Here is a 26,232-nt window from a genome sequence, read left to right as displayed (position 1 = left end):
TTTGAGGATATTAATCTCTGTTTCAATTTCCGCTACTGAAGAGGGTTCGATGTCGATACCCCTGTAGGATCTGCGCATCTCGTTAAGTTGGGGCACTTCAGCACTCTGTTCAACGGGGTCCTCATTTAACAGGGCACAAAAGTGATTCTTCCACCTGCGAAGTTGATCTTCAATTGATATCAATAGGTTCCCATCCACATCCATTAAAGAATGATTTTTGTTGCTTTTTTTTCCCGACAACTTCTTTGGCTATTTGATAAAATTCTCGGATATCTCCTTTTCTTGCAGCGTTTTCAGCATTATCAGCGAGTCCATCTATCCTCACCCTCCTGTCACGTCTCACACAACGATAGACCATCTTGTGTGCAATCCGATATTCGTTTCGCAATTTAGCCTTTCGTTGAGCGTCTATCTCAGCGTTTATTTGCAGCTTCAACGATTTACGAAGCTGGATTTTTTCCCAGGTGTCTTGGGATATCCTAGAGTCACTAACTCTCGTACGCTTAGGTACAGTCTCGGATCCAGCCTCCATAAAAACACTTTTATTTCACCCCATATCTCGTCAACAACTGAGTCAACACTCACATTTAAGGAAGAAGCCCCGTAGTTAAGGGTGTTGATATAGCTACGACTTATGTTGGGATCACTTAAAGCGTTCGTATTGAATTTTGGATTTCTTGCTGCATTATGCGATTGTCTTAATACAGCCGCGGTTTTTAATTTGAGACTCATGACAACCAAATGTTAGTCGCTTCCCACGTCGGAATTTCTTATATTTCGGACATCAGCAGTCTGCAGTAAACCGAGTTAAGATGAGTGTAGAACGCGGTTTTGTCTTCTTCGGTCACTTCATTTGTGGGGACATAACACTGAAGGATTGTGATGTTGCGAATTTTTGAGTGGAACCTTGGAGTCATTATTGTTTCAGATATTGGCGCCCAGGAAATAAGACTGCGCTTCGCTACTTCGTTCAGCATATTTCCAACACCATGCAGCCTTGGCCACCCCCTCTTTCATCCTTTCCGGAATACAGCATTCTCGTTTGTCCAGTGTCAGATCTTTATTCAGCTCTTCCTCTCCATTTTTTTTTTCACTAATGCCCAGGATACTGATCTTAAGACGAAGCATTTCGCGCTTTAGCTGTTCGTATCTTCCTTTACCATACAAGGATCGAACGTTCCAAGCTCCGATTTTTGTACGTGTACCATAGCCAAAAGTATCCATTGCATTTCTTGAAAGACTTCTACTAATTGTTGACGATTCATTTATTATTATGGCGTCTTAATTGACGTTGTTACATGAAAGATGCCGCACCCGAAATCCGATGTGTGTTTTACTGCAGCCGAAGCTCTAGAAGGGTTCTCCATAAAAAGGTTACCTCTTAGGGACAGCAAATACCCTTCCACCAAGCTCAGATTCGACAGGCACAACCGCCCTTTGTATGGTCGAACACATAACCGATTGTGGCCGCCCACTATGGGAAAACAGACGCCTTTTGTAGCCGCCCACTCTGGAATACAGGCGCTACTTGCTGCTACCGTTGGCCTTCTTAAAAAGTTCATCCGCCACCAGACTTCCATGCCGTTGACCGCAAACTGAAGTTCCTCCGCCTTTAGGAAGATTTTCTTCAACCCAGGGACAAGTCAGTGCCCCGTCCAGCATAAGCTGGGTTGGCTGCTTATTCCGGCAGTTGTTCGGTCCCCTTGTGCGTTAGCGTTACCCGCTCTCTACCGCGAGGAGGTGCACATAGGGATTTTCCTTTCCTAGAGCTCTCCAGTAAATACATTCCTACTGCTTTACAAAATTATATTAAGACAAACATTTTATAACTTGTTTCGAAAGTTGTTTTTTAACTTTTTATTATTTTTTTTTAAATTTATTTCCCGATTTTATAAAAGCATTATTGATTTTTTGACATTTTCTTTAAGTGTTTTGAAAAATCTGTATTTTATAGAGTATTGACACTTGACAAGTTTGTCAGAAAAATACAATGACAATTTTGACATTGTCATATACTGAGAAATTTGTCGTGACAGTTTTGCCATAGTTTCAATTTTCACTCAATTCAAAATTGCATTTTCTTTCATTTCATAAACAAATTGTCAGTGCAAATTTGTCGAAAATGTCATTGCCATGAAAAAATGACAGTTGTCGGGTACTTTCCTACAGTTCTACGAAACTGTCAAATTGTTTATGGAACAGATTTTGACAATTGTGACAAATTGTGACCTGTCGCAACTGTCAATGTTTATGAAACAGGCCCCAGAATTAATATTAACTTTATTGGACAATTTTGACGAGGATATGTTCAAAAAATGTTGAAATTGTTTTTATGTAGTTTGTTTTCATGTTTTCAATTTTTTTAATTGAAGCTGAATGAAATAAGAACTAAAATGGGTTAGTTACAAAAACAAAATTTTGTTTTTATTTAGTTTTACAACTAATTACAAAAAAATTAGAACGACCCGACAATCACGGAAACCAGAATGAGAACTAATTTAAGGAATTATCTTTATCTCTTTTTTAAGGTTTGTCAAAGTTTTATTCTGAAAAATTGTCGTAATACAGTTGATACGGAATCAGCAACAACTTTTGTAAAATGATACAAAAAATTGAAAAACAGCATTTACAAAAAAATGTAAGTCTTGAGTTTTAAAATTACTTCAGTGTTTTGTATGTTGTTCACTGCCCTACGAACACATCCAATGAGCCTAAAAGAGGTGTCAAACGTACCAATGTCTAAAAATGAAAAGCTCATAAATTAATTTTGATATTTGAAAACTCGAAATTACCAAAAAATGCTGAAAATGACATACCTATAAGACCCATGGTTCTCAATTAGATTATCTTGACATTAAAGTATAATTGCAAAACGGGAACATACATAAAGTTTACTTATGTATATCAGTTCCAAAACTGTTTTAAGATTTAAATGATTGTTTAGCATAACTTCCATTTTATTTATGTATCCATAAGTCATGATCAAAAAATTGGATAAAATCATTTCATTGATGGAAAGTGAACCCATAAAAGTTAACCGCTCTCCTTTCTAATAAAATTCTCTTTAATTCATGACAGCTTAAAAAATAAACACAAAACAAGCAAAAACAACACACGATGGCACGAAAGTGAAATTAATTTCAAATGACAGCCGCACATGATCAATAGATTTTCTTTATAGGAAACAGCATTTCCGCAATCCATGTTTATTTTTGTGTGTTTTTCTTTAACACTTTTCTTTGTTCCGAACTCAACCATTACTATCAAAGTGCATATTTTAAGTTGTCACGTCAACTTGAATTTTTGTACCAAGCTCACGATACCCATAGATATTTTATTATAAGACATGATTTATTTTTAACACCAACATCCAATGCATGTTAAGCCACACTTAACTAATTGAAAATTTATAAATTCTTATACTTTCTATAATCTACTACGTGTGTTGTGTTGTGTTGTAGTCTTTGTTGTTGCATTAAATTTAAATTAAGGAAATCAACATAGATAAGCCCTTAATTAGTATCACTCATCACTTCATTAGTGTTGCATATTTAAGTCTTTAAAGTGTCATCCACCTTATATTGATCTTGATGAGAGTGACACATCGTAATTTGTTAGTCTCTCACACTTTTTTGACAGAAGAAATAAATGAGTGACGATGTTTCCATCTCCTTAAAGATTAAAGTGGGAAACACATTTTCTATTTTTTTTTTAAATTAGTAAAAGCGAGATAAAATTATAAATGTTGTATTTATTTTCCTCTGTTAATGACATTTCTCATGCGTTAACAAAGATTTAGGAGGATAAGTAAATCTTGAATAATTAATAACTGATTATGAAAATTGAATAATAATTAATAATTATAGTTAGTTTGAAGGAACAAATCCTAGATTTAAGTTCAGATGCAGATTTTCAACTCTTTTATTTTTATTTGGTAATTTTCAATTTTCTCAAGAACTAGAAGGCATAAAATCATCTAGTTTCCAATTTTTGATCAAGAACAAATAAGAGCAATAAATTCTAAAAAAAAAATAGTAGATAGTCTTAAAGTTTTGAAAAATTACACTTTAAACCATTTTTTTAAAACTTGTTTTTGCATAAATCACAAATCAAAATATGAACGGTTTTTCTTCTAAGCTGAGAGAACTTTTTTTGCTATTGATGCCTGCTGGTGTTTATTTTCCTATTTACTGAAACTTGGCTATAAAAGGCATATATGATGAAGAGTTTATTGATACATCTTTGTTGTCCGTTTTTTTTTTACACTTCAGAATCCAATTTAAATTTAAATCTATCGATGAACAGTTTAAGTTATATAAAATGCTCATTCGACTAAAGCTTCATTCTTCCCATAGTTAGTTCTATGGAAGTCAATATTTATAAAATCAAATGAACGTAGGTGATGAGTTCCGCCTCTTTAATTCAAATGTACACAAGATAGCAAATAAGGTGCATCGATTTCAATATTAATGAGTTGATGAAAAAATACTAAGCCATTATTAACACGCCTTTGATGGAGAGATTGCATTTGAAGAAGTAGAATACGATGTTCATAAGGAGGCAGATCATAAGGATCTTCCCAAGGAAGACCTTTTAGGGCAAAGCGAATGAAATTATGTTGAATTGATTCAATACGTTTTCTATAAATTTCGTAATAAGGAGTCCATACTTGTGATGCATATTCAAGATGAGGACGAACCTGGCAATTGTACAAAGAAAGAGTAAAATAGCGATCATTGAACTCCTTTGCTCAGCGTTTTTTAAAACCAAGCATAGAACTTGCCTTATTGATAATAAAATTAATTTTCAAATCGTCAGCAAAAATGAGAAGTTCATCACTTGAGCGTAGACATGACAATACATCGTCAATAGACAATATAAACAGAAAAGGGCCAAGATGGCTTCCCTGAGGAACACCAGATTGAGCAACAAAAGGTTCAGAATGACAATTTTTAAATTTTACCTCGTAGGATCTGTTTTGAAGGTATGACTTAATCCAAGCTTAGAAAAATGGTGGAAAACCAAGAGCATTAAGTTTAAATAAAATAATTCCGTGGCTAAGTTGGTCAAAAGCTTTAGAAAAGTCAGTATATACACAGTCAACCTTGTTCTAAAGCGTTTGAACATATGTTTGAGAATGTGAGGAGATTAGTAACGGTTGATCTTTTTTTCACAAAACGATTTTGCTTTACGCAAATGATATTTTTACTAAAATTTCGTCATGATCGCATTGATGTTAACAAATCAAGAGGAAAGGGTGTTTTGATTGCTGCGAAGCTCATTCTTGGAGCTATTGCTGTTGACATTGATGTTGCTGATAATTTACATATTGATCAACTTTGTGTTTGTGTGGATGCTGTTGGCTGTGGTTTCTTGATATTCTTGAGTTATGTTCAACCTAAAAGCTCTTTATTCATATACGAAAAACATTTGTCAAATATTGATATAGTTACCTCCATGCAAATGTACATGAAAAGTTCCAATGTTTTAAATTCTTTTTTAACAATGTTTTAAATGATTGTATACCTATGTATAGCAGAAAAGTTAGCTGTCATCCGGTTTGCTATAATAAACCAATATTAAATTTAAAAAATGCAGCGTTTAAAAAATATAAAGAAAAACCTTCCGATGATTCTTATGCAGTTTTTTCTCGTCTCAGGAAAGAGTTTGTTTTTCTTTCAAAGTTTCTTTATTGTAATTAAATTCTTCTACTGTTGAAAGTAATCTAAAGCAATCTCCAACATCTTTTTGGAAATTTATAAATACTAAACGAAGTGCTACTGGATTTCCAACAGCTATGATTTTTGGTAATAATAAAACTAGTGATCCGAAAATGATTGTAGATTTTTTTTGGACAGTTTTTTGAAAGTATTTATAACTCTTCTACATCTTCAACAATAAATTATCAATATAGTAATGCCCTGCCATCTATTTTTGATTGTTCTAGGATATCATTTGACTTAACTGATATTGAAGATGCCTTGCTTAAACTGAAACCTAAATAAACTGCAGATATATTAGGATTTTTCCCTATTGTTGTTCGTCATTGTGCAAGTTCTCTTTCTGTTCCGCTATTATTTTCCTGAGTGAGTGGAAAATCTCTATCATTGATCCGATTTTTAAATCTGGATCAAAAAACTTAGTAACGAACTATAGGCCAATAACTAAGCTACCTGTTGTTCCAAAGCGTTTAGATAGCCTTGTTCAAGATAAATTTAAATCTACCATAAAGCAAAATGTAAGTAAATATCAACATGCTTTTTGGAAAGGTAGGTCTACTAATTTTAATCTAGTAGAATTCACAAATTTTGTCATTAATACTTTGGACAATCGAAAACAAGTTCTTGTGTATTATACAGACTTTGTAAAAGCCTTTAGTAGGGTTAATTTACACATTCTCTTAAAAAAACATCAAGCATTTGGCTTCCATGGACCGCTACTTCAATGGCTTTCTTCATATTTACTTGGTCGAAAACAAAGTTCCCGAAACATCGGGAACTTTTTCTCAAAAGAGATTAAAGTAACTTTTGGTGTTCCAGAAGGTAGTCATATGGGTCCTTTATTATTCTTACTTTTTATTAATGATCTTCCAAATGTTCTAAAAATTCTCATTGCCTTATGTATGCGGATGACATAAAGTTCTTTTCTCGAATTTCTAATTCAAATGATTGTCTTCTGCTTCAAAATGATCTAAATTCATTTGTTGATTGGTGCAAGTCGAATAATCTGTTGTTATATGTTGACAAGTGTGCTTGTATGGCCTACAATAGAACTGTGTTGATTGGAGCTCTACAACTGATTTTAATAAAAAGAGAATTGAAAATGTTCAAACAAAATTTCTCAGATTTGCTCTTGGAAATATTTTTGAAAACAATATAGGTTAGGTTAAGTTAACGTGGCTGCAGATTAAAAATTCAAACACTTAGACCAAGAGAAAGGCCCGTTGTGATACCACATGAATCTAGAGAATTACTTCTAACTAGTCGACCCATTTTGAGCTTTTTATAAAGCGAAGAAGATATTTGATATCCTTTTTAGCTAGTTCACTGGGATTATCAAAAGAGTAGTCCCCCAGATGAAGTTTGCGTCTTAGTGAAAGAGCAGGGCAAGTGCAGAGGAGATGAGAGATCGTTTCCTCTTCTTCTTCGTCCATACAGCTCCTACCGAAGTCATTTGAGGCTACGCCAAGTCGTATTGCGTGTCTGCCTATAAGACAGTGTCCCGTTAGGACACCTATTAGGGAGCTAATATGAAGTCTGCTTTGAGATAACAAGTCTTCAGAGCGCTTAAGGTCCAGTGAAGGCCATATGAGTTTTGTGGCTGCGCATGTTGGTAAGTTGTGCCACCTAGAATTTGCTATCGCAAAGCTGTTTCTTTTAGCATAAGTTTACATGTAGCTATTGGTATACCTATCTTCTCCCTTTCAGGTGAAATAGGTATGACGGTTCCATTTTTAACGAGTTCATCGGATCTACAATTACCTGTGATGTCTCTGTGGCCCGGCACCCAACAGAGGTGAATGTTAAATTGCTGCGCCATGCCATCTCCATAAGAGACGATCGACAATCAAGAGCCGTTAAAGATTTGGTTGAGACACCGTCAAGGGATTTGATAGCAGCTTGACTGTCAGAGAAGATGCGGATATCAGAAGTTGATATCACGTTTTCTCTTAGCCAGGAGAGAACCTCTTTGATCGCTATAATTTCCGCTTGAAAGACAATGATTAGGGAAGTGGAATGAGATGCTTATATTAAGCTTTTCTGAGTACACACCACTACCAACTTCATCATTTGTCTTGGATCCATCTGTATAAAAATGAATACTTTTGTTATCCAGGAGTTTTTTGTCTTCCCATTAATCACTGGATGAAATGGATACCTGGAAGTTTTTTCCAAATAGGGGTTTAGGAATAGTGTAGTCTATGTACTTTGGTATAGAACCAAAGAGGTTCAAAGTGATAAAGTGCCCCACATTGTTGTTGGTCCATTGAGATGAGGCGTCGAGTCTTATCGCTGTACTCGCTGCCACTTGTTTACTGAAGATGTCGAGGGGTGTCAGATGGAGGAGAGTTTTTAACGCTGCTGAGGGTGTGGTTCTAAATGCCCCGCTTATGCAGAGACATGCAGTGCGCTGGACATGCAGTGCGCTGGACATGCAGTGCGCTGGACTCTGCTGAGTTTGTCGCAGTATGTGACTTTCTCCAATGCAGTCCAAAACACCAAAACCGTACATAAGTATTGGTCGGATGACCAATGTGTATAGCCAGTAGGTTATGCGAGGCTGAAAACCCCATTTGCTTCCTATAGCCTTCTTTCAAAGGAAAAGAGCTACTGTAGCTTTTTTAACTCTTTCCTGTATATTAGATTTCCAACTTAATTTTTTGTCCAATATCAGACCAAGGTATTTGGCTTCATTGGTAAAAATTAGTGGTATACCTTTTATTGAAGGAGGTACAATTACTGGGATCTTGTATTTCCGTGTGAAAAGGACGAGGTCTGTTTTTTGAGGATTAATACTAATTCCGCAGTGATCAGCCCATCTAGAGTGAGTATATTGAGTGCATTTTGGAGGAGGTCTCTCAGTGTTTTAGGATGTTCCCCTGTGACGGCGATAGCAACATCATCGGCATACGCAACCACTCCGTAGCCTTCCCTCTCAAGGGATATTACTAGTTCTTTAACCAATATGTTCCACAGGAGAGAGGACAGAATACCACCTTGCGGAGTGCCTCTACTGACAGACCTTTTTGTGCAAAAATCTCCCAAACTAGAGTTGATTATCCTGCTTTTTAGCATTAGATTAATCAACTCGCAGATTGAGTATTCGACGTTTGAGGTCTTCATAGCAGAAGTGATTGCGGATGTGTCAACGTTGTTGAAAGCGCCCTCAATATCCAAGAAGGCCACCATAGTGTATTCCTTTTTCTCTAGGGAGTATTCGATAGTTCTTACCAGAGTGTGCAAGGCTGTTTCTACCGATTTCCCTTTGCAGTAAGTATGCTGAGACATTGATAGTCTCTTCTCAATGTTGTTACGTATATGGATATCGATCAATCGTTCCAGAGTTTTGAGAATGAAAGATGATAGGCTAATAGGTCTTCCCGCCCCTTGGGAATGAAAACTACCTTTACATCCCTCCATCGCTGAGGTATATAGACCAGATTTATACAACAATATAGAAGGTTTCCATCATTCTTATAATTGGAAATGTCTATTACTTGGAATACAAACTCTTGAGTCGAGAAGAAAAATGTATAGTGTCATGTTTATTCGTGATATTTTGACTTCAACTATTGATTGTGAGAGTTTGCTTGACTGCTTCAATTTCCTTAAGAGCCAGACCGATCTTGTCAATTGATTCCCATCATACGCTATATCTGTTGAATGTAATTTGTAGATTGGTTACGTAAATAAACAAATTTTGAGTTTAAAACAATTTTTTTCAAAAACTATGCAAAGTTTTGACTTGATTTAAAAACAAGCTAATAAACAAAAGTTTTGGCTTTAAAAAAATTTATAAAACTTAGTTATAAGTGTTACCAATTTTTTTAATAATTGTTTTCCATTTAACGTATATATTTTTTAAATTGACCCTACCGCCTAAACGGGGGAGATAGACCCCCTTCCCATAGTAAAAAAATGCTTGTTTTGAACTGTTCTATACAAATCTGTCATTAAACTTTGTAGCCTGAGTAATCGTATTCTCCCTGGTAAATCTGCCGAAAAATCTAGATCTACAGACCAAGGGAAATTTATGTTTTGACAGATTTATGTTTGACAGATCTAGATCAAAAATTGATTTTACCCATGGAAAACCCCCTAAGTGTTTTTTTTTATAAAGATTGATGAAATTGATCTGAAGTTTTTTCATAATTTGCTTATTTCCTCATATATGTGAGCAATTTATAGTCACTATAGTAAATTTAAGAAAAAAGCTGAAAGAAAAACAAAGTTGTCAATGATTTGTAGCGCCATTCAATTGGGGTACGCTGGTATGTAGATAAACAATTGTATTCAGTTAGCTTAAACTTTTGTTACTAGACGAAGTCATTACCTTTGAAATTAATATAAAAAAATGATAACAAAAACTGATCTAAGTTCAACCTTTCTTAATCAAAAAATAATAGAAATTGAATTATTATTACAATTTAAAGTGGATTTGAATGACAAACTATCAATCGAGTAAGGTGAGTTTTTTTGTCACTAAAAATATTTTGTTTAACGTATTTTTTTTATTGCTATGGGGCATGCGGAAACAACTATGATAGCAGTTATGCCAACAACAACTAAAACCGATCAAAAAATGTAATTGAGAATCAGTAATTCAACTTGAATTAATACGCTGTTGTCATTATCTTTTTATAAAGAAATAAATGTATGTGTTTTTTTTTTAAGACCACAATTATGGCAACAAAAAGAAAGCAAAGTGAAGTGAAGCGCGAATAGAAAAAGAAGACAATACGGGTATAAGTTTCCTTTTTGAATATAAATACGAACAGCATAGGAACTGTAATAAATTAGAACTTGATTTCACTTGGATTTTAATATACAATTTATTATATTTCTGAACACCTACTTGAGGTGAGTGGTGGAGTATGACAACAACATGACAACCTGTAATGTATGTCAAGAATTTGTTGAGCTGTCATATTTTATTACTTCGCGTATATTGTGCTAGAAAACACATTAATAATACACCTGGATAGGTGGATATTGTTCAAGGGGGAAATAATTTTATTATGTGACTAAGTTGTATGTTATGAACTCCTACAACAATTTTTTATTGTTTTGATAATTTAGTTCGTTGGTGGTTTTGATCCTTCTTTGAGGTCTTAAGTACTCAAAGGGTATAAAAGTTTCTATTCAGAACAGCTTTATTTTGCAAATATATCAGAACAGTTTTTGTAAATACTTAGAAAAAAAGTAGTAGTTGGCCGTAGTTGCCTGGTTATCGTGGTGCACTCAGGCGTATACGCACTTTTTTATTATTTGGTTTTTAAATTTCAACAATACAAACTGAATCGATATCAACTTATTAACTTCCCATAGGAAAAATACAAATTACAAATTTTGACATTTCTCGACGTTTCAAGGTCCCTAGAGTCGAAATAAAAGATTTTTAGAAAGATGTCTGTTCGCGACGTTTTTTTCGTCGTCCATAGCTCAAGAACCAGAAGAGATATCGATTTCAAATAAATTTTGTTATACAGATAATAAGGCAGAAAGATGCAGAAGGGCTCTCACGAAAATTGTGTGGGTGGTTTTTTTTTACCATAGTTAGCAGTTTAGAAAAAAGTTGAAAATGTTGGTTAGCCCTAAATATCTTACGAACTAAAAACGCTAGAGACTTGAATTAAATTTTATATGATAAATTGTAACGTGATATCAAAGAAATATATTTTGAAAAAAAATCCGTTTATGGGTTTTTTTTAATAAATCAAAAATACTTACCAAAAAAAAAATTGTCAACTCCAAAATTTTATGATTAAAAAAATTTGATTTCATCTCTAAAACAATTTTGTGCAACGAAAAATAATGTTTTTGACATCTGATAAAATTTTGAGAAAAATCGAATTGACAGTTTTTTTTTTATAAAAATTAAAAATCTTAAAAAAACATAACTCAAAGTTGGTAAAAATTGAATATCGATTCAAATATCTTTTCAAAAACTTCAAATTTAGGCTTCAATCTTATTTTATCTTATCAGAAATATTGTTTTCAACATTCTGAAAAATGTTAAGAAAAATCGAATTGACAGTTTTTTTTACAAAAAATAAAAAACCTAAAAAAATGAATAAAAGTTGGTAAAAATTGATTTTCGACTAAAATATCTTTTCAAAACTTTGAGATATTGGCTTTAATTAACTTTTATATATCAAAAAATATTGTTGTCAAGATTCAGTAAAATTTTGAAAAAAAATCGAATAGACAGTTTTTTTTACAAAAAATTAAAAACCGAAAAAAATGAACAAAAGTTTCTAAAAAATGATTTTCCACTCAAATATCTTTTAAAAAATTTGAGATAATTTGAGATCTTCTAACTAAGTTTCGCTTATAAGAAATATTGTTCTCAACATAAGGACAAATTTTAAGAAAAAAACGAATTTACAGTTTTTGTACAAAAAAATAAAAACCTAAACAAAATAACAAAAGTTGGTAAAAATTGATTTTCGACTCAAATATTTTTTCTAAAATTGTAGATATTGGCTTTAAACTACTTTATCTTTCAAAAATATTGTTTTTAACATTCAGTAAAATTTTGAAAAAAATCGAATTGACAATTTTTGTACAAAAAATTAAAAACCTAAATAAATGAATAAAAGTTGGTAAAAATTGATTTTCGACTAAAATATCTTTTCAAAAATTTTAAATATTGGCTTCAAACTAATTTTATCTTATAAGAAATATTGTTTTCAACATTCGTTACAGTTTAAAAAAAAAAAAATAGAATTGACAGTTTTTTTACAAAAATTAAAACTAAAAAAAAAAACAATACTAAAACTTGGTAAAAATTTACTTCCGACTCAAATAGTTTTTCAAAAATTAAAAATATTGGCTTCAAACTTATTTTATTTCACAGCAAATATTGTGCTGATATTCAGTAATTTTTATATAAAATACCAGCAGTACGTTTTTTCATAAAAGAAATAGTACGTAAATTTGGTAAAAATTGATACGAGTACATATAGACAAACTTTTAAGCAAGACAAATCGACAGACGGGATGGGAAGTTATCAGTGTGGTCGCATCCCAGCCTCTTTGTTTCAATGCTTAATGCTTGATACTTTCTACTTAAACTTTGTTAACCAGTAAATTTTGTAGACCTCATTAAAGAGTTCTGTAAACTTATTTGCCCAGTTTTTACAATGACATCCTAAAATTTTTTCTCGCTAATCTGTTTTCGAGAAGTCTGCTAATTTGTTCAATGAACGTCTTTGAAATGAGTTTCGAGTGTTGAAAACAAACCCTTTTAGAAGTCCTGTTTTCAGGTTAACCACGAAGTTTGGTGTGTTGCTGAGTAACGAAAAACTTTTTGATAATAAAACTTTGTATATTTTCAACTTCGTTTCCTTCGGAATAACCAAAAACTTGCGCACAGTAATTCATCACTGACTTTTTAGCAGCTTCATATATTTTGTTCTTAGTCAAGTGCTGTACATTCCTGTTTTTAATTAAGTTTGACCAAATATTATTTATTGAGTTCTTAGACGTTGCAAGTTTCTTTAAAAGATGCTCTTTCCACGGCACATCGTAAGTCAGAGTTACTCCCAGATCAAATATCTGTAAGATATTTAAATTTCATCGTTTTTGGAAGTCTATTTTTTATCAATTGTCCACCGTTTTGATTTACTTAAGTTCACAAGCACATACCATTGCCAAATTGCGAACCTTCCCAAGTTTTACAGTTTTTTTTTTCTTGGCCTTACGATATATTCAGAAATGGCGTTTTCATTTGCATTTTCTTGTTAAAAACTTTTTTTTTAATAGTGATTGGGTATAAGTGACTTAATAAATGACTGTTTACTTGACAGTTGTAGTAGCTTCATCAAATTGACAGCATTCAATTATCAAATTTCAGAAGTCCTTTTATAATAAATGGCCAGGATTGGGTTTTTATTTCTTTAACCAAAAAGTTCGGTAGCCGAACTTTGGTATACAAAAATGTGTACATTTTGTAGTGATACATACTACTTGAGTCACTGTGCCTTACCATTAATTTATATTTAAAAACAAATACGAACCTGAACTTATTTTGTACTTTTAATGATATGCATTTAATTTGAATTAAAGAAAGATTTCTCTCCAACAGAATAGATTGTTAATTCTGAATTATGGTAATCTTTTCTTAATTCAAAAGTCATTATAATCTACGACGAAGTAAGTGAAAGAACAAGAAGCTCATATATCGTCTTCTCATCGTCGTATTCGTCATCGAGTGTGTGTTGGTCGGTTGACTCAAAAAAGTAAACAAATTAAATTCTTGAACTATGACACAGTTTTTGGGCTTATAGAAAAAAAACATTACTAATTGGCAGAACACTTAAATATTGGAACTCGAATATTTACAGCTCGTTATGTGGTAAATTAATAGAACTTCTCCAGTTTTATTTAATTGACTTGTTCCTCTATAGCTGGAAGAAAAAATAAATGATTTCTAGAAAATTGTCACGGTTTTCTTCCGGAATGAAAATATTTTTCTACTCGTATAATATTTATTCCAGTTAGAAGAACTTGAAATAATATTTTGAATTACTCATTGGACATTCATTTTTTCTCTCTCTAAAAATACACAGGGAAGGATTTAGTTTAAACAATTCATTTCTGCAGGATTGTTAATGCAAGCTTTAATAAATTTCATCAAGCATTTATCACTTTGACATACAATCCGATAATTTTAAACATTAAAAGCCTCGCAAAGCGGCGCGGCGCTGCATAAAAGGACGAGAGCTGCTCGTGAGCTCTATGAGCAGAAGAGGCGAGAGGAACGCCGACTTCTCAGAAGGAAAAAGAGAGGGCATGAGAAGCGTGCGGTCGAAGATGTTGAGAGATATAAAAGCAGGAATGAGGTTCGAAAGTTTTATGAACAGGTGAAACGAAATTCACAAGTACATAAACCTAGAACCGAAGGCTGCAAAGACGAAAGTGGAAACATCATAGTGGAACCGCAGTCAATGCTGAGGATATGGAAGGACCACTTCTGCAGACTGTATAACGGCGACGAAGAACTGAATTCCGCTGTCAGGCAGGATGATCCATTCAATATAGACGACGAAAGCCAACAATCCCGTCCTCCCGACTTGGACGAAGTAAAGATTGCCATATCTAAGTTGAAGTCTAATAAAGCCGCTGGAGCGGATGGCTTGAATGCCGAGCTCTTTAAAGCAGCTGGAGATAAGTTGGTTAGGAGCATGCACCAACTTATCTGTAAGATATGGTCGGAAGAAAACATGCACGATGAATGGAACCTCAGTATTGTTTGCCCGATCCTGAAAAAAGGAGACCCTCTAAACTGCACTAACTATAGAGGAATAAGTCTTCTTAACATCGCCTATAAAATCTTCTCTGCCGTAATATGTGAACGTCTAAAGCCCATCGCCAACAACCTGAAAGGTCCTTATCAGTGTGGTTTTAGATCAGGAAAGTCCACAGTTGATCAAATATTCACATTACGGCAGATCCTGGAAAAAACTCAAGAACACCAAATCGACACCCACCATCTCTTCATCGATTTCAAGGCCGCATATGACAGCATCTACAGGGACGAGCTGTATAGAGCCATGTCTAGTTTTGGCATCCCTGCCAAACTAGTCCGTTTGTGCAGGATGACCATGGAGAATTCACGCTGCTCCATAAAGTTTGGAACCAACTTAACAGAACCTTTTGATGTCAAAAAAGGCTTTAGACAAGGTGATGCGCTGTCATGCGATTTTTTTAACATCGTGCTTGAAAGAATAGTGCAGAGCTCACACGTCAACACTAGAGGCACTATCTTTCAAAAGTCTGTCGAATTACTAGCATATGCTGATGACATTGACATAATCGGAAGAACTCAGCGTGATGTCAATGGGGCTTTTGTGAGTATTCAGGCAGAAGCGGCAAAAATGGGTTTAACGGTTAATGAGGGCAAAACAAAGTACATGCTGTCGTCTATAAAGGACATACAACACCGACGTTTTGGTCAAAACGTCACAATCGACAGACGTAACTTAGAGGTAGTCAAGGACTTCGTCTACCTAGGCTCCGCTGTAAACGCAGAAAACAACTCCAGCGCTGAGATCAAACGCAGAATAACTCTTGCTAACCGCTGTTTCTTTGGACTAAGAAAGCAATTGAGTGGTAAAGTCCTCTCTCGAGGGACCAAAGTGTTGCTATATAAGACCCTTATCATCCCCGTCCTGCTATACGGTGCAGAAGCATGGACCATGACAAAAGCGGATGAAAGCACCTTGGGTCGGTTCGAGAGAAAAGTTCTTCGTGTGATCTACGGTCCCGTATGCATCGAAGGGGAGTGGAGGAGAAGATGGAACGACGAACTGTCCGGGCCGTACAGCGACGTAGACTTAGCCAGAAGACTAAGATGGCTGGGTCACGTAGAGCGCATGGAAACCAATGCTCCGCCCGAAAAGTCTTCGAATCCGCACCCACAGGACAGCGCCGTAGAGGAAGACCGCGGATCAGGTGGCGCGCACAAGTGGAAGGTGACCTCACCCAACTTGGAGCGGGAAACTGGAGACATCTAGCTAGGGACCGAGCTAGATGGAGAAGTTTGTTGGGTGAGGCCCTAGTTCACACAGGACTGTAGCGCCACCTTAAGTAAGTAAGTAAAAGCCTCGATGTAAGAAATAACTTTTCCAAATTTTTCAAAAAAGAAGTTCCTCATGACAATTCTTGGGTTCAATCCCTGTCCGTGCCATCTAAAGTTTTTTTTTTCACAGGTACCTCTTACCTGTTTGATCTGACAAAATTCATAGATTTGAGTTGTCACTCCATAAACAAACTATTCTCTCACAGCTGCTAGTTTAAAATCAATTAAAATAAAGCGCTACAGAAGATACAAACTTTTTTTTAATAATAAACAATGATATTTCAAAATACTTTCAATTTTTGTCTGCTTTAGAAATATTGTTCAATTATGAAATCACGTTTTTTTCTTGTGCAATGCTTTGAGCTGTCAAAGTGTTTCAAATGTTTGTATAAATTTGTATCAAATAGGACACAAAAATCCCTTCTTCTTCAAACTTTTAGCACAGTTTTTCTAAGATATAGGAACAAATAAAACCGACTTTTGACAGTACCAGTTATTAATGCTGCATTTATCCCTAAAACTGTCATTTCCAAATGTCAAAATCCACCCACAAATATTAACACATATAGAGTTTTAGTAATCTTTGTTTAATTAACGTAAGTCTCAAAGTTTTTCCTGTTTAAAGAAACTACTTTAGAGAAATTTTGAAGTTTTGACAATTCAATTGAAAAATTGTAGTGTGAAGTTTTGAATGTTGGGACACTCATAGCCAGAATAATGGCCTTACATTTTAAATATCAAACGTTTGATGGATGTTTATAATGGCCCCCATTTAAGATGTAAGGCAGTCCGATCGTCCAAATCCACTCCTGTACTTAAGTCACTCATCGTGTATGTCGCTTAGAATCTAATCACCAAACAACATCGATAGATAACTTTTTTTTTCACTGCTGCTGCTGTTGCTTTTATCTATATTGAAACTTTGCTAAGTATTCAATATTGATATGAAAAAAGTTGCTGTTCTGATGCGATCATAAATGCTCTTTTCATTCGCAAGTCGTGGTATTTTACGGACTTAAGTTAATGAATTAGACTTGGTAACCTTTTCAGTCGTTTTCGGTGCTGTTAGCTTCTCACATCGTTTGGTATATTATAACTCGCGTTCGGAAGTTAAGTCTTCGGAAATTGTCCGTGTTTTATTTATTTAAATATTTTAACCTATTAAAAAATAAAAAAACAAATTAACTATGGATATCCAAGAAATAGAACAACATCATATCCTGGAGGAATATCAACATACTTTGCATGAATTAATTCCAAATGTAGGTACAACAAAATTTATAGATACCAGTCGATTTATAAGCAATCTATATAACTCTTCTTTTTTATTGGACTTTGATCAAATTCAATATATCTTTTCTAACTGCAATTAAAAAAGAAAAAATAAATTGTGTGTTTTTGTGTGAGTTTGAATTAAAAAAAATAACAGTGTTTCAATATCAAATTTCACACCGATTGATATCGCAATTAATTGCATTTATTTTCTGGGTTCAATAAATGACAGAAAATATGAGATCCAGATGAAAGATATAATATGCCTTTTGTAACCGACTGAAAGTGCTACTGGTGTTACTAAATTACTACTCGGGTGTACTGTATAGAGTGCATAGTGTGCGAATACTTTGTGGTGCGTTGACACTATATTGGCGTGTTATTAAAATAAAAACCACAAATGAATAAAATAAAAATATGTCCATATCTATAATGTACATAAAATAATTACTTGCTTAAGACCTAATTAATATATCTCATTGACGCTACGAGCGACGACGACGTGTAATTTGCCACATATTCGCGTTATATTAGATGATGAGGTTAGAAAAGTGAAGTGTTTTTTTTTTTTTTGTCCACAGTAGTTTATTTCTTTTTCGCTGATATTATGTTTGATTACTATCGATGACTGTGCGTATATGAAAAATTATATCGACAAACAGATAAGAAACATTTATATCATATAATATATTTATTTATCATTGGCTTATCAATATCGCAATGGTATCAGTACCTAACTACAAAATAATAATGGGTGTTTTATAGAGAGCTTAATTTCCCAAAATGGAGAACTGTCAAACTGCGTTCTCAAATTGACACTTTTTTGAAATTGTGTTTGTTTTTGAACTTAAGCCAAACGGCTGATCCAGTTGTTCCATGGTAACCAAATTTGAAAACCAAAAAAAACGCTGTCAATTGTGTTTTAAACGTCACCAAAAATATTTCAATTTGACAGTTAATTTATTATATGTAGTAGGGGCATTAAAAAAAAGTCTCAGTCAAGGTGACAATATAATGCATCAATAGAAAAAAGAAATAAGTTCGGAGTTCAAAGCGAATTCTGCAATGATCTGAGTGAAGTCCTTGTCCGCGTATAGCCAATAGATTCATAATTGCTATTTTCAAAATATTATTATCGAATATTTGCTTACGAAAAAAAAAACACCTTCTACTTATATGAGTTTATGTTTAGCATGTGATTTAGTTTTGGGTTTTCAAGTGAATCGTTTATTTATTTATCATAATGAATCACTTGAATTAGAAAAATAGTGATTGATTTCTTTATAGACTTAAAGATAACTTCTAACTTGTTTTTATTAAATTTTTGACATTGAGTACATATGATTATTATTTTAAGGCTATTAGCTTAGTGCAAAAGCATTATCTTAAATTTCTTTTTAATAAAAAAAATTTGCAACTTTATAATTGGCTCAGAACTCTGCCTTAATTTAAGGAATCCAAAAAAAAGAGGCTGGGATGCGACTCACACTGATAACTTCCCATCCCGTCTGTGGATTCGTCTTGCTTAAAAGTTTGTCTATATGTACTCCTACCAATTTTTACCAAATTTGCGTACTATTTTTGGTAGATTTTATTTTTTATGAAAAAACGGACTGTTGGATTTTTATATAAAAATTACTGAATATCGAAAACAATATTTTCTGTGAAATAAAATAAGTTTGAAGCCAATATTTTTAAAATCTGAAAAGCTATTTGAGTCGAAAGTAAATTTTTACCCATTTTTACCAAGTTTTAGTGTTGTTTATTTTTAGAGTTTTATTTTTTGTAAAAAAATGGCAATTCGATTTTTTTTAAAATTTGATCGAATGTTGAAAACAATAATTCTTATAAGATAAAATTAGTTTGAAGCCAATATTTCAAATTTTTGATAAGATATTTGATTCGAAAATCAGTTTTTACCAATTTTTGTTAATATTCTTTTAGGTTTTTATTTTTTTGTCAATTCGATTTTTTCCAAAATTTTACTGAATGTTAACAACAATATTTTTTGAAAGATGAAAGTAGTTTAAAGCCAATATCTACAGTTTTTGAAAAGATATTTGAGTCGAAAAGCAATTTTTACCAACTTTTATACATAAAGAAACTGTCAATTCGATTTTTCTCAAAGTTTGTCCTAATGTTGAAAACAATATTTCTTATAAGTACAAATTAGTAGTAAGCTATTATCTCAAATTTTTGAAAAGATATTTGAGTCGAAAATCAATTTTTACCAACTTTTACTATTTTTTTTGTTAGGTTTTTATTTTTTGTAAAAAAAACTGTCAGTTCGATTTTTCTCAACATTTTTCAGAATGTTGAAAACAATATTTCTTATAAGATAAAATAAGTTTGAAGCCTAAATTTCAAGTTTTTAAAAAGATATTTGAATCGATATTCGACTTTTACCAACTTTGAGTAATGTTTTTTAGATTTATATTTTTTTTACAAAAAAACCTGTCAATTCGATTTTTCTCAAAATTTTATCAAATGTCAAAAACATTATTCTTCGTTGCACAAAATTGTTTTGGAGATGAAATCACATTTTAGTCGTAAAATTTTGGAGGTGACAAATTTTTTTTCAGTTTTTTTTTTGATTTAAAAAAAACGTTAAATGGATTTTTTTTTCAAAAAATATACTTCTTTGATATCACGTTACAGTATATTATATAAAATTTAATTCAAGTCTCTAGCGTTTTTGGTTTTTTTAAAACTGCTATGGTAAAAAAAACCACCCACGCAATTTTCTTGAGATCACTTTCTGCATCTTTCTGCCTTATTATCTGTATAAAAAAATATATTTAAAATCGTTATCTCTTCTGGTTCTTGAGCTATTGAGGACGAAAAAAACGTCGCTAACGTACGTACACACGCACGCACAGACATCTTTCTAAAAATCTTTTATTTCGACTCTAGGGACCTTGAAACGTAAAGAAATGTCAAAATTTTCAATTTGACAAATCGGACCCATTACAATAACTTCCTATGGGAAGTTAAAAAGTTTTTTTGAAGCTCTTAAGACTCTTCACCTACCCAATAACGCCGTCTTTAATGAAACTTCAGAAAATGTATCCGTTTTTTTTTCAAGGATTTTTCACACAAATAGTTATAAATATGTATAATACGCTGATTTGATAACAATTTTCTTCTCCGTAAAATATCATTTTATTCAGTCTGGTTAATTGAAGCACTGAACGCATCCACACATAAAATGACATTAAAGGACTATTCACATGAGAACGACCGACGAATGAGTGGATAAATGTAATTTTAAAAAATTTATACAAATAAATGCTTTTCCAATTGTAAATAAAAAGGTAGAAATATAGCTTAAGTTTGCTTTTCATTGCCAAAATAAGGTAAATTAAAGAAAACGAATTATTCGTCACGAACTGCAATCTGATTGTAACGAACTGTCAATTTTAATTCGCGCTTCACATACAATCCACACTTCAACAAATAAAATGCTCCCGTGCGTCTTAACCTAAAAATGTCATTTTCGTGCTTGAATGAAAGAAATGTCATAATAGACGAGTATTCGTTCATTCGTTTGACGTAAGTCGCTCTCAAAAATTATAAATATTGAAACCAATCTTTATCATCGATCATTAAAAATATCTGTATCTAAAAATTCTGATTGGAATCCACCAAGAAATATTTACTGGCAGAAATCGATCATTAGAATTGTGTTAAAATAAAACACAAATCAGTAGAAAGATTCGTTTCTTTTTTGAAAATACAAATATCAGCTGTTCAGGAAAATTAATTTCCGTCTGGAAAATGGAAAAATACATATTTAGCAAAAAATACCTGCGCAATTAAACTTTCTTTTCTCAAAAAAATTATTTGTATGATTTCCGATCGATCAGTGTATAATTTTCTTGTCTAATCAAAGGGAAACGCAATGAGCTTTTTAAATTCAAAGGAAACTAACCTTTAGCAGATAAACAAAGTTTTATTTGTATCACATACTTCAAGATTAATTGTTTTGATATTGATAATTTAGTAACTGACAGTTGCTAATTGTTTTTATGACGCGTCTACATTATGTGCCAAACGTTGTCATACCTCTGTTGGAAAATTTTCAAGATATAGAAAATAAGCGAATAATCTAATTCAAGAGATTGCGAAAAAAACTTTAATAAAAACGTAAGGTTTTCCAATATACATGCCCATGTTCTGCATTTCACTTATTGTGAATTTGGGTGTTCCACAATTCGTTATTGTGAATTCGATTTTCGAACATGAAAATGGATGTTCTGTATTTCGGTTTGTTCCATTTTTTGAACGCATTCAAATCACATTTTATATTTCTGTGAATCGTATTGTCTGCTATACAGTTGCCGACTTTAGCTGTTATATAAAAGAAGATTTACCAGAACCTGAACCACAAAAAACAAGAAAAAATGTAGAAAGACCAGATAAAATGTTTAAATACATGGAAGACCAAAAGCCACTTTTAAGACGATTGCAACAGATATGACTGAATCCATTGAAATATCCAAGGAAAATAAAACTAGCCTAAAAAGAACTTATCGTGCAATTGAGAAACTTTGCGATGTTTTAAAAGAACGAAACGTTGAAAAAAAAAGATATAATGCGAAAGCTTTAAGACTTCATGCTGAGAAGAACGAAATGAAGAGAAAACGTCTGCACAAACATCATTGCCAATTGTTCTTTGATAGCTTCATTCTGCTAGGAATCGGAGGGTTGCAGCAAGTTTTTGAATTGAAGGAATCTTTTACCATGAAAGCTTAAAAGAGGAAATCAAGAATGTACTTTATTTATAAGAACAATTTTACATAATTTGCACACACTTTCATTGTGTAAGGTAAATCCAATATATTTGATTTGTCTCGCAAAATTCGTCTTCTTATTTTTTCTCTTGAATTCTGCTTCCATTTTTCATTTAAAACTGCCAACAATATTGCATCCATCTTGAAAACAGCAAAAATTTTACTTCAAAAACAAAATAAAAATGGATGATCCTTCAGTTCTGACAATTCAAAATCGATCGAATTCAAGAACATGCAATTTCATTTCACGTGAAATTGAAAAGTGATTTTAATTCACTTTCGATCGAAATTCGGAACATGGGCGACAGTTTTTTTTTGATCAGCCAGCTGTCACTTTTAAAACTGTCATCTGTTGATATTTGAAAACCAGTACTAACACAGAAAAACACAATAATAATTTAAATTGGTCTAGAATTCTTCAGTTTTAGCGAGACTCATGTCCATCAATTGAGTTAGCACATAATAAATGCAATTAAACATTAATACAAAAGAATCAATTTTTAAATACACATCTGTTTAACAAAACACACATATTTTGATAGTTTAACAATTTATTTAAATAAAAGCAACTTTTAACGAGGCGCAAAGCTCATTATTGTTTTATATCTTTTATATTTTCTTTATATATCTTTTCATAATTAAATCATTTTTTAGTGTGCAAATTTATAACACACACGGTGCTTTTATGTTTTGTACAACAAGTTTAAAAATGCATGAATTCCTTTTGCATCTTATCAAAATGAAAATGTCATCGCATTGTTTAATGAAGTATTAAAAAGCTATAAAAAAAAATCTGTATTTTTCCTATTTTTAATTGTTTCCTTCAAGGATAAGTTCTTCTGACGTCAATCTAAATTGATTGGTGTTCGTTTGGTTAAATTTTGATTTCAAATCATGGTTTGGTTGATTGAAAAAATCAAAAATGACAAATATAACCGAAACTAAGTATAACTAAATAAATATTGTTGCCGCTTTTATTTTTAATTATATGCATATTTTAAGTTTACTTTTGCCAAACAGTCATTAAACCATTTTTTAATATATTTTTGTTTAACTTGGAGTTCAAAGAAATTTTAAAATAATTTCTTATCGTTTGTTATTGAACAAGTTTTGGAACTTAAATATATTTACTTTATTCTTTTTAGCACATAAATGTTTTTTTTTTCTTTATCTTATCTTCTTTTCATTTTTAAAATTGTTTAAGTGTTCTATATAAGTTTAATGTTCGGAGAACATTTTTCTAAACAGGAAAAGACAACGTATACAACGTGACTGCATAATCTTGATTTCAAAAAAAAAAAAAAAAAAAAATACCCCGACATTGAATAGTTTTAAATTAATCAATATTTGCTCATTAAAAGATAAACTTTGTGCAAATTGAAAATAAAATAATATTATATGTACCTCGTCACCGTCAATTTATATGAACTAAATAATTTTTGCCTATACAAAATAAGGTGTGTCTTTAGGTGTAGTAAAACGATGAACGACTTATTTTAAACTCTAGACACTTCAACTTCTGGTAATATTATCAGACTATTAGGAAAATTAAAAGAACCACACCCAATGCGCTCGCACCCTTATAGACTTGAAACTGCAATATGCATTTAAGCAATTGGACATTTATTTATTATAGGTATTGCAGGAGAAGCAAAATAATGGTCTTCTATGTTGCATAAACGAAAACAGTGTTTGTACTGTTTTCTTATCTTTGTTAAACTTTTAAAAAATTGTGAAAAAATAAGTCTAATTTTGGTTATCAGATCTCATTTATTTAAGCAAATATTTCAAGTAAACAGTTTTATTACACTTTCTTGATTAAATTGCAAAAAAAAATAAGAAACAAAATTGTTAGGTAGGTACTGATTAAAATATTGTCCCGTACATCGTGACTAACTTAAATTCCAACCTCCTAAAAGTTATCTTATTGGGATTGGAAAGAAATCAGAAATTCTGATATGAAAAAAAAGTCTGTCAAATTTTTACCTTCGATTTGTTTTTTAATTGAAAATTATTTAATTAATTTTCATCCAATTCTTTTGTTTACTGATATCATTATGGTCATCCAATGGACAGTCATTTCGCTTGTTTTTAATTTAAACTTTTATTTTAAACTGAGGAAAACCGGAAAAAGTTTAAGCAAGACCAGGAAGGCCTGCAACGCCTATATTCGAAGGACCAAATTTTTACATGACCAAAAATTACGGAATTTTTGGTCATTTGTAAAAAACATGAGGAATTCTTCCTCTTCCTCGGTTCCTACGCTTGTTGTCAATGTTACTCCTTTAGTTAGCTCTATTGATAAAGCCAACTTATTTGCAAGGAAGTTCGCCGAAAATTCCCCCTTCCCAGATAGTGTCATGACCCCCCAGTTCTTGAACGCGTAAATGATTCTATGGGACCAATCTTTTTTCGTACTAGAACTGTGGCGAGAGTTCTTAAAGATCTCAACATTCATAAATCCGCTGGCCCAGATGGGCCTGAAGAGGTGTTCTTCCACGCTAGCAAAACCACTGCGTAAGCTTTTCCATCTATCCTATTCTTCTGGGCTCGTTCCGAGTAGTTGGAAAACTGCATTTGTTCAGCCAATTCCAAAAAAAGGCGAATCTTCTTCTCCCACAAATTACCGACCGATAGCACTAACGTCCCTTCTTTCTAAGGTCATGGAAACGCTGATTAATTATCAGCTTAAGAAATATCTTGAAGAACGGAAGCTTCTTAATGACTGGCAATACGGCTTTCGTAGCAATAAGTCCACTGGTGATCTCATGGTTCATCTCACCGAACAGTGGAACAGATCTTTACATGGTTTTGGAGAAAGTAAGATTATTGCACTTGATATTTCAAAGGCATTTGATAAAGTCAGGCATCTTGCTCTCTTATCGAAAATGCGTGCTTTCGGTATCGACGAATCTCTTCTTCGTTGGATTAGAAATTTTCTTTCGAACCGTTCAACACAAGTTGTTTTGGACGGATTCAAGTCTGAAACTCATAAAATAAACGCTGGTGTGCCCCAGGTTTTCGTTTTGTCTCCGAACCTCTTCCTTATTTTTATAAATGATCTCCTGTCTGCTACTTCTGATCCAATACATTGTTTCGCTGACGATAGTACTCTTAGCTTTTCATATTCGTTTCCAGACTCACAACCCTCCTCTTCGGATGTGGAACTGCAACGGCAAAATATGATTAGCTCATTGAATTTCGACCTACACAGCATTGTACAATGGGGAATAAAAAATCGTGTGGAATTTAATGCTTCGAAAACGCAATGTTGTCTTGCATCGTTAAAGAGATATAAACCAACTTTGCCACTATCTATGAGTGGCACTTGCATCAACGAAACGGAAAATCTTGACATCCTCGGAATGTGCATCAGCAACCACCTTTTGTGGAGCGATCACATACGAGATGTTGCCAAAAATGACGCAAGATGTCTAGGTTTTTTGAGACGTTGCAAGAAATTTTTCTCTTTGTTGCATTCCTCCCCTTAAACAATTTAACCGTAATACCCGCGCTTCTAGGAATGCCCATCAGTTTACCCTTGAGCCCAACTTCGGCCGTACTATGAAGTACGGAGATTCTTTTTTTAGCCGTACTACGCGAATGTGGAACGCCTTGCCACGCTCTATCTTTCCCTGTCATTGCAATGTTCAGAAATTTAAAACCAATGTACACCGACACCTCCTATCCAACCCTTCCCTCTTTTCCTAATGCTCACACTGTGTCTTTGGCATATTAAAGGTATAAAAAACCCTTTTAGTGTTTGCTAATTATAAAAAAAAAAAAAAACCAAAAGATGCATGCGTATGTCTACCATCCAATCCTTGCAATAGCATCAATATTGAATTATTTTCTGTCAATT

General features: G+C 32.9%; 1 protein-coding gene across 2 annotated transcripts in view; it reads left to right on the top strand.

The window, feature by feature from the left end:
* LOC129948508 (plastin-1) overlaps positions 1–26,232 on the top strand; it is an 87,353-nt gene that overhangs the window by 52,911 nt on the left and 8,210 nt on the right. The window contains exon 1 of one of the 2 annotated variants that reach the window (XM_056059538.1): positions 17,332–17,567. The exons of the other annotated variant lie outside the window; for it this stretch is intronic. Within the exon in view, the coding sequence (XP_055915513.1) occupies positions 17,493–17,567 (75 nt within the window). The 5' untranslated portion in view covers positions 17,332–17,492. Of the gene's footprint in view, positions 1–17,331; positions 17,568–26,232 lie in introns of those variants that run through there. 2 annotated transcript variants of the gene reach the window in all.

Source organism: Eupeodes corollae, chromosome 2 (genome assembly GCF_945859685.1).
Source record: "Eupeodes corollae chromosome 2, idEupCoro1.1, whole genome shotgun sequence".
Lineage (NCBI taxonomy): Eukaryota > Metazoa > Arthropoda > Insecta > Diptera > Syrphidae > Eupeodes > Eupeodes corollae.
Note: the sequence above shows the minus strand (reverse complement) of the source record. Positions and strands in the feature narration are given on the sequence as shown.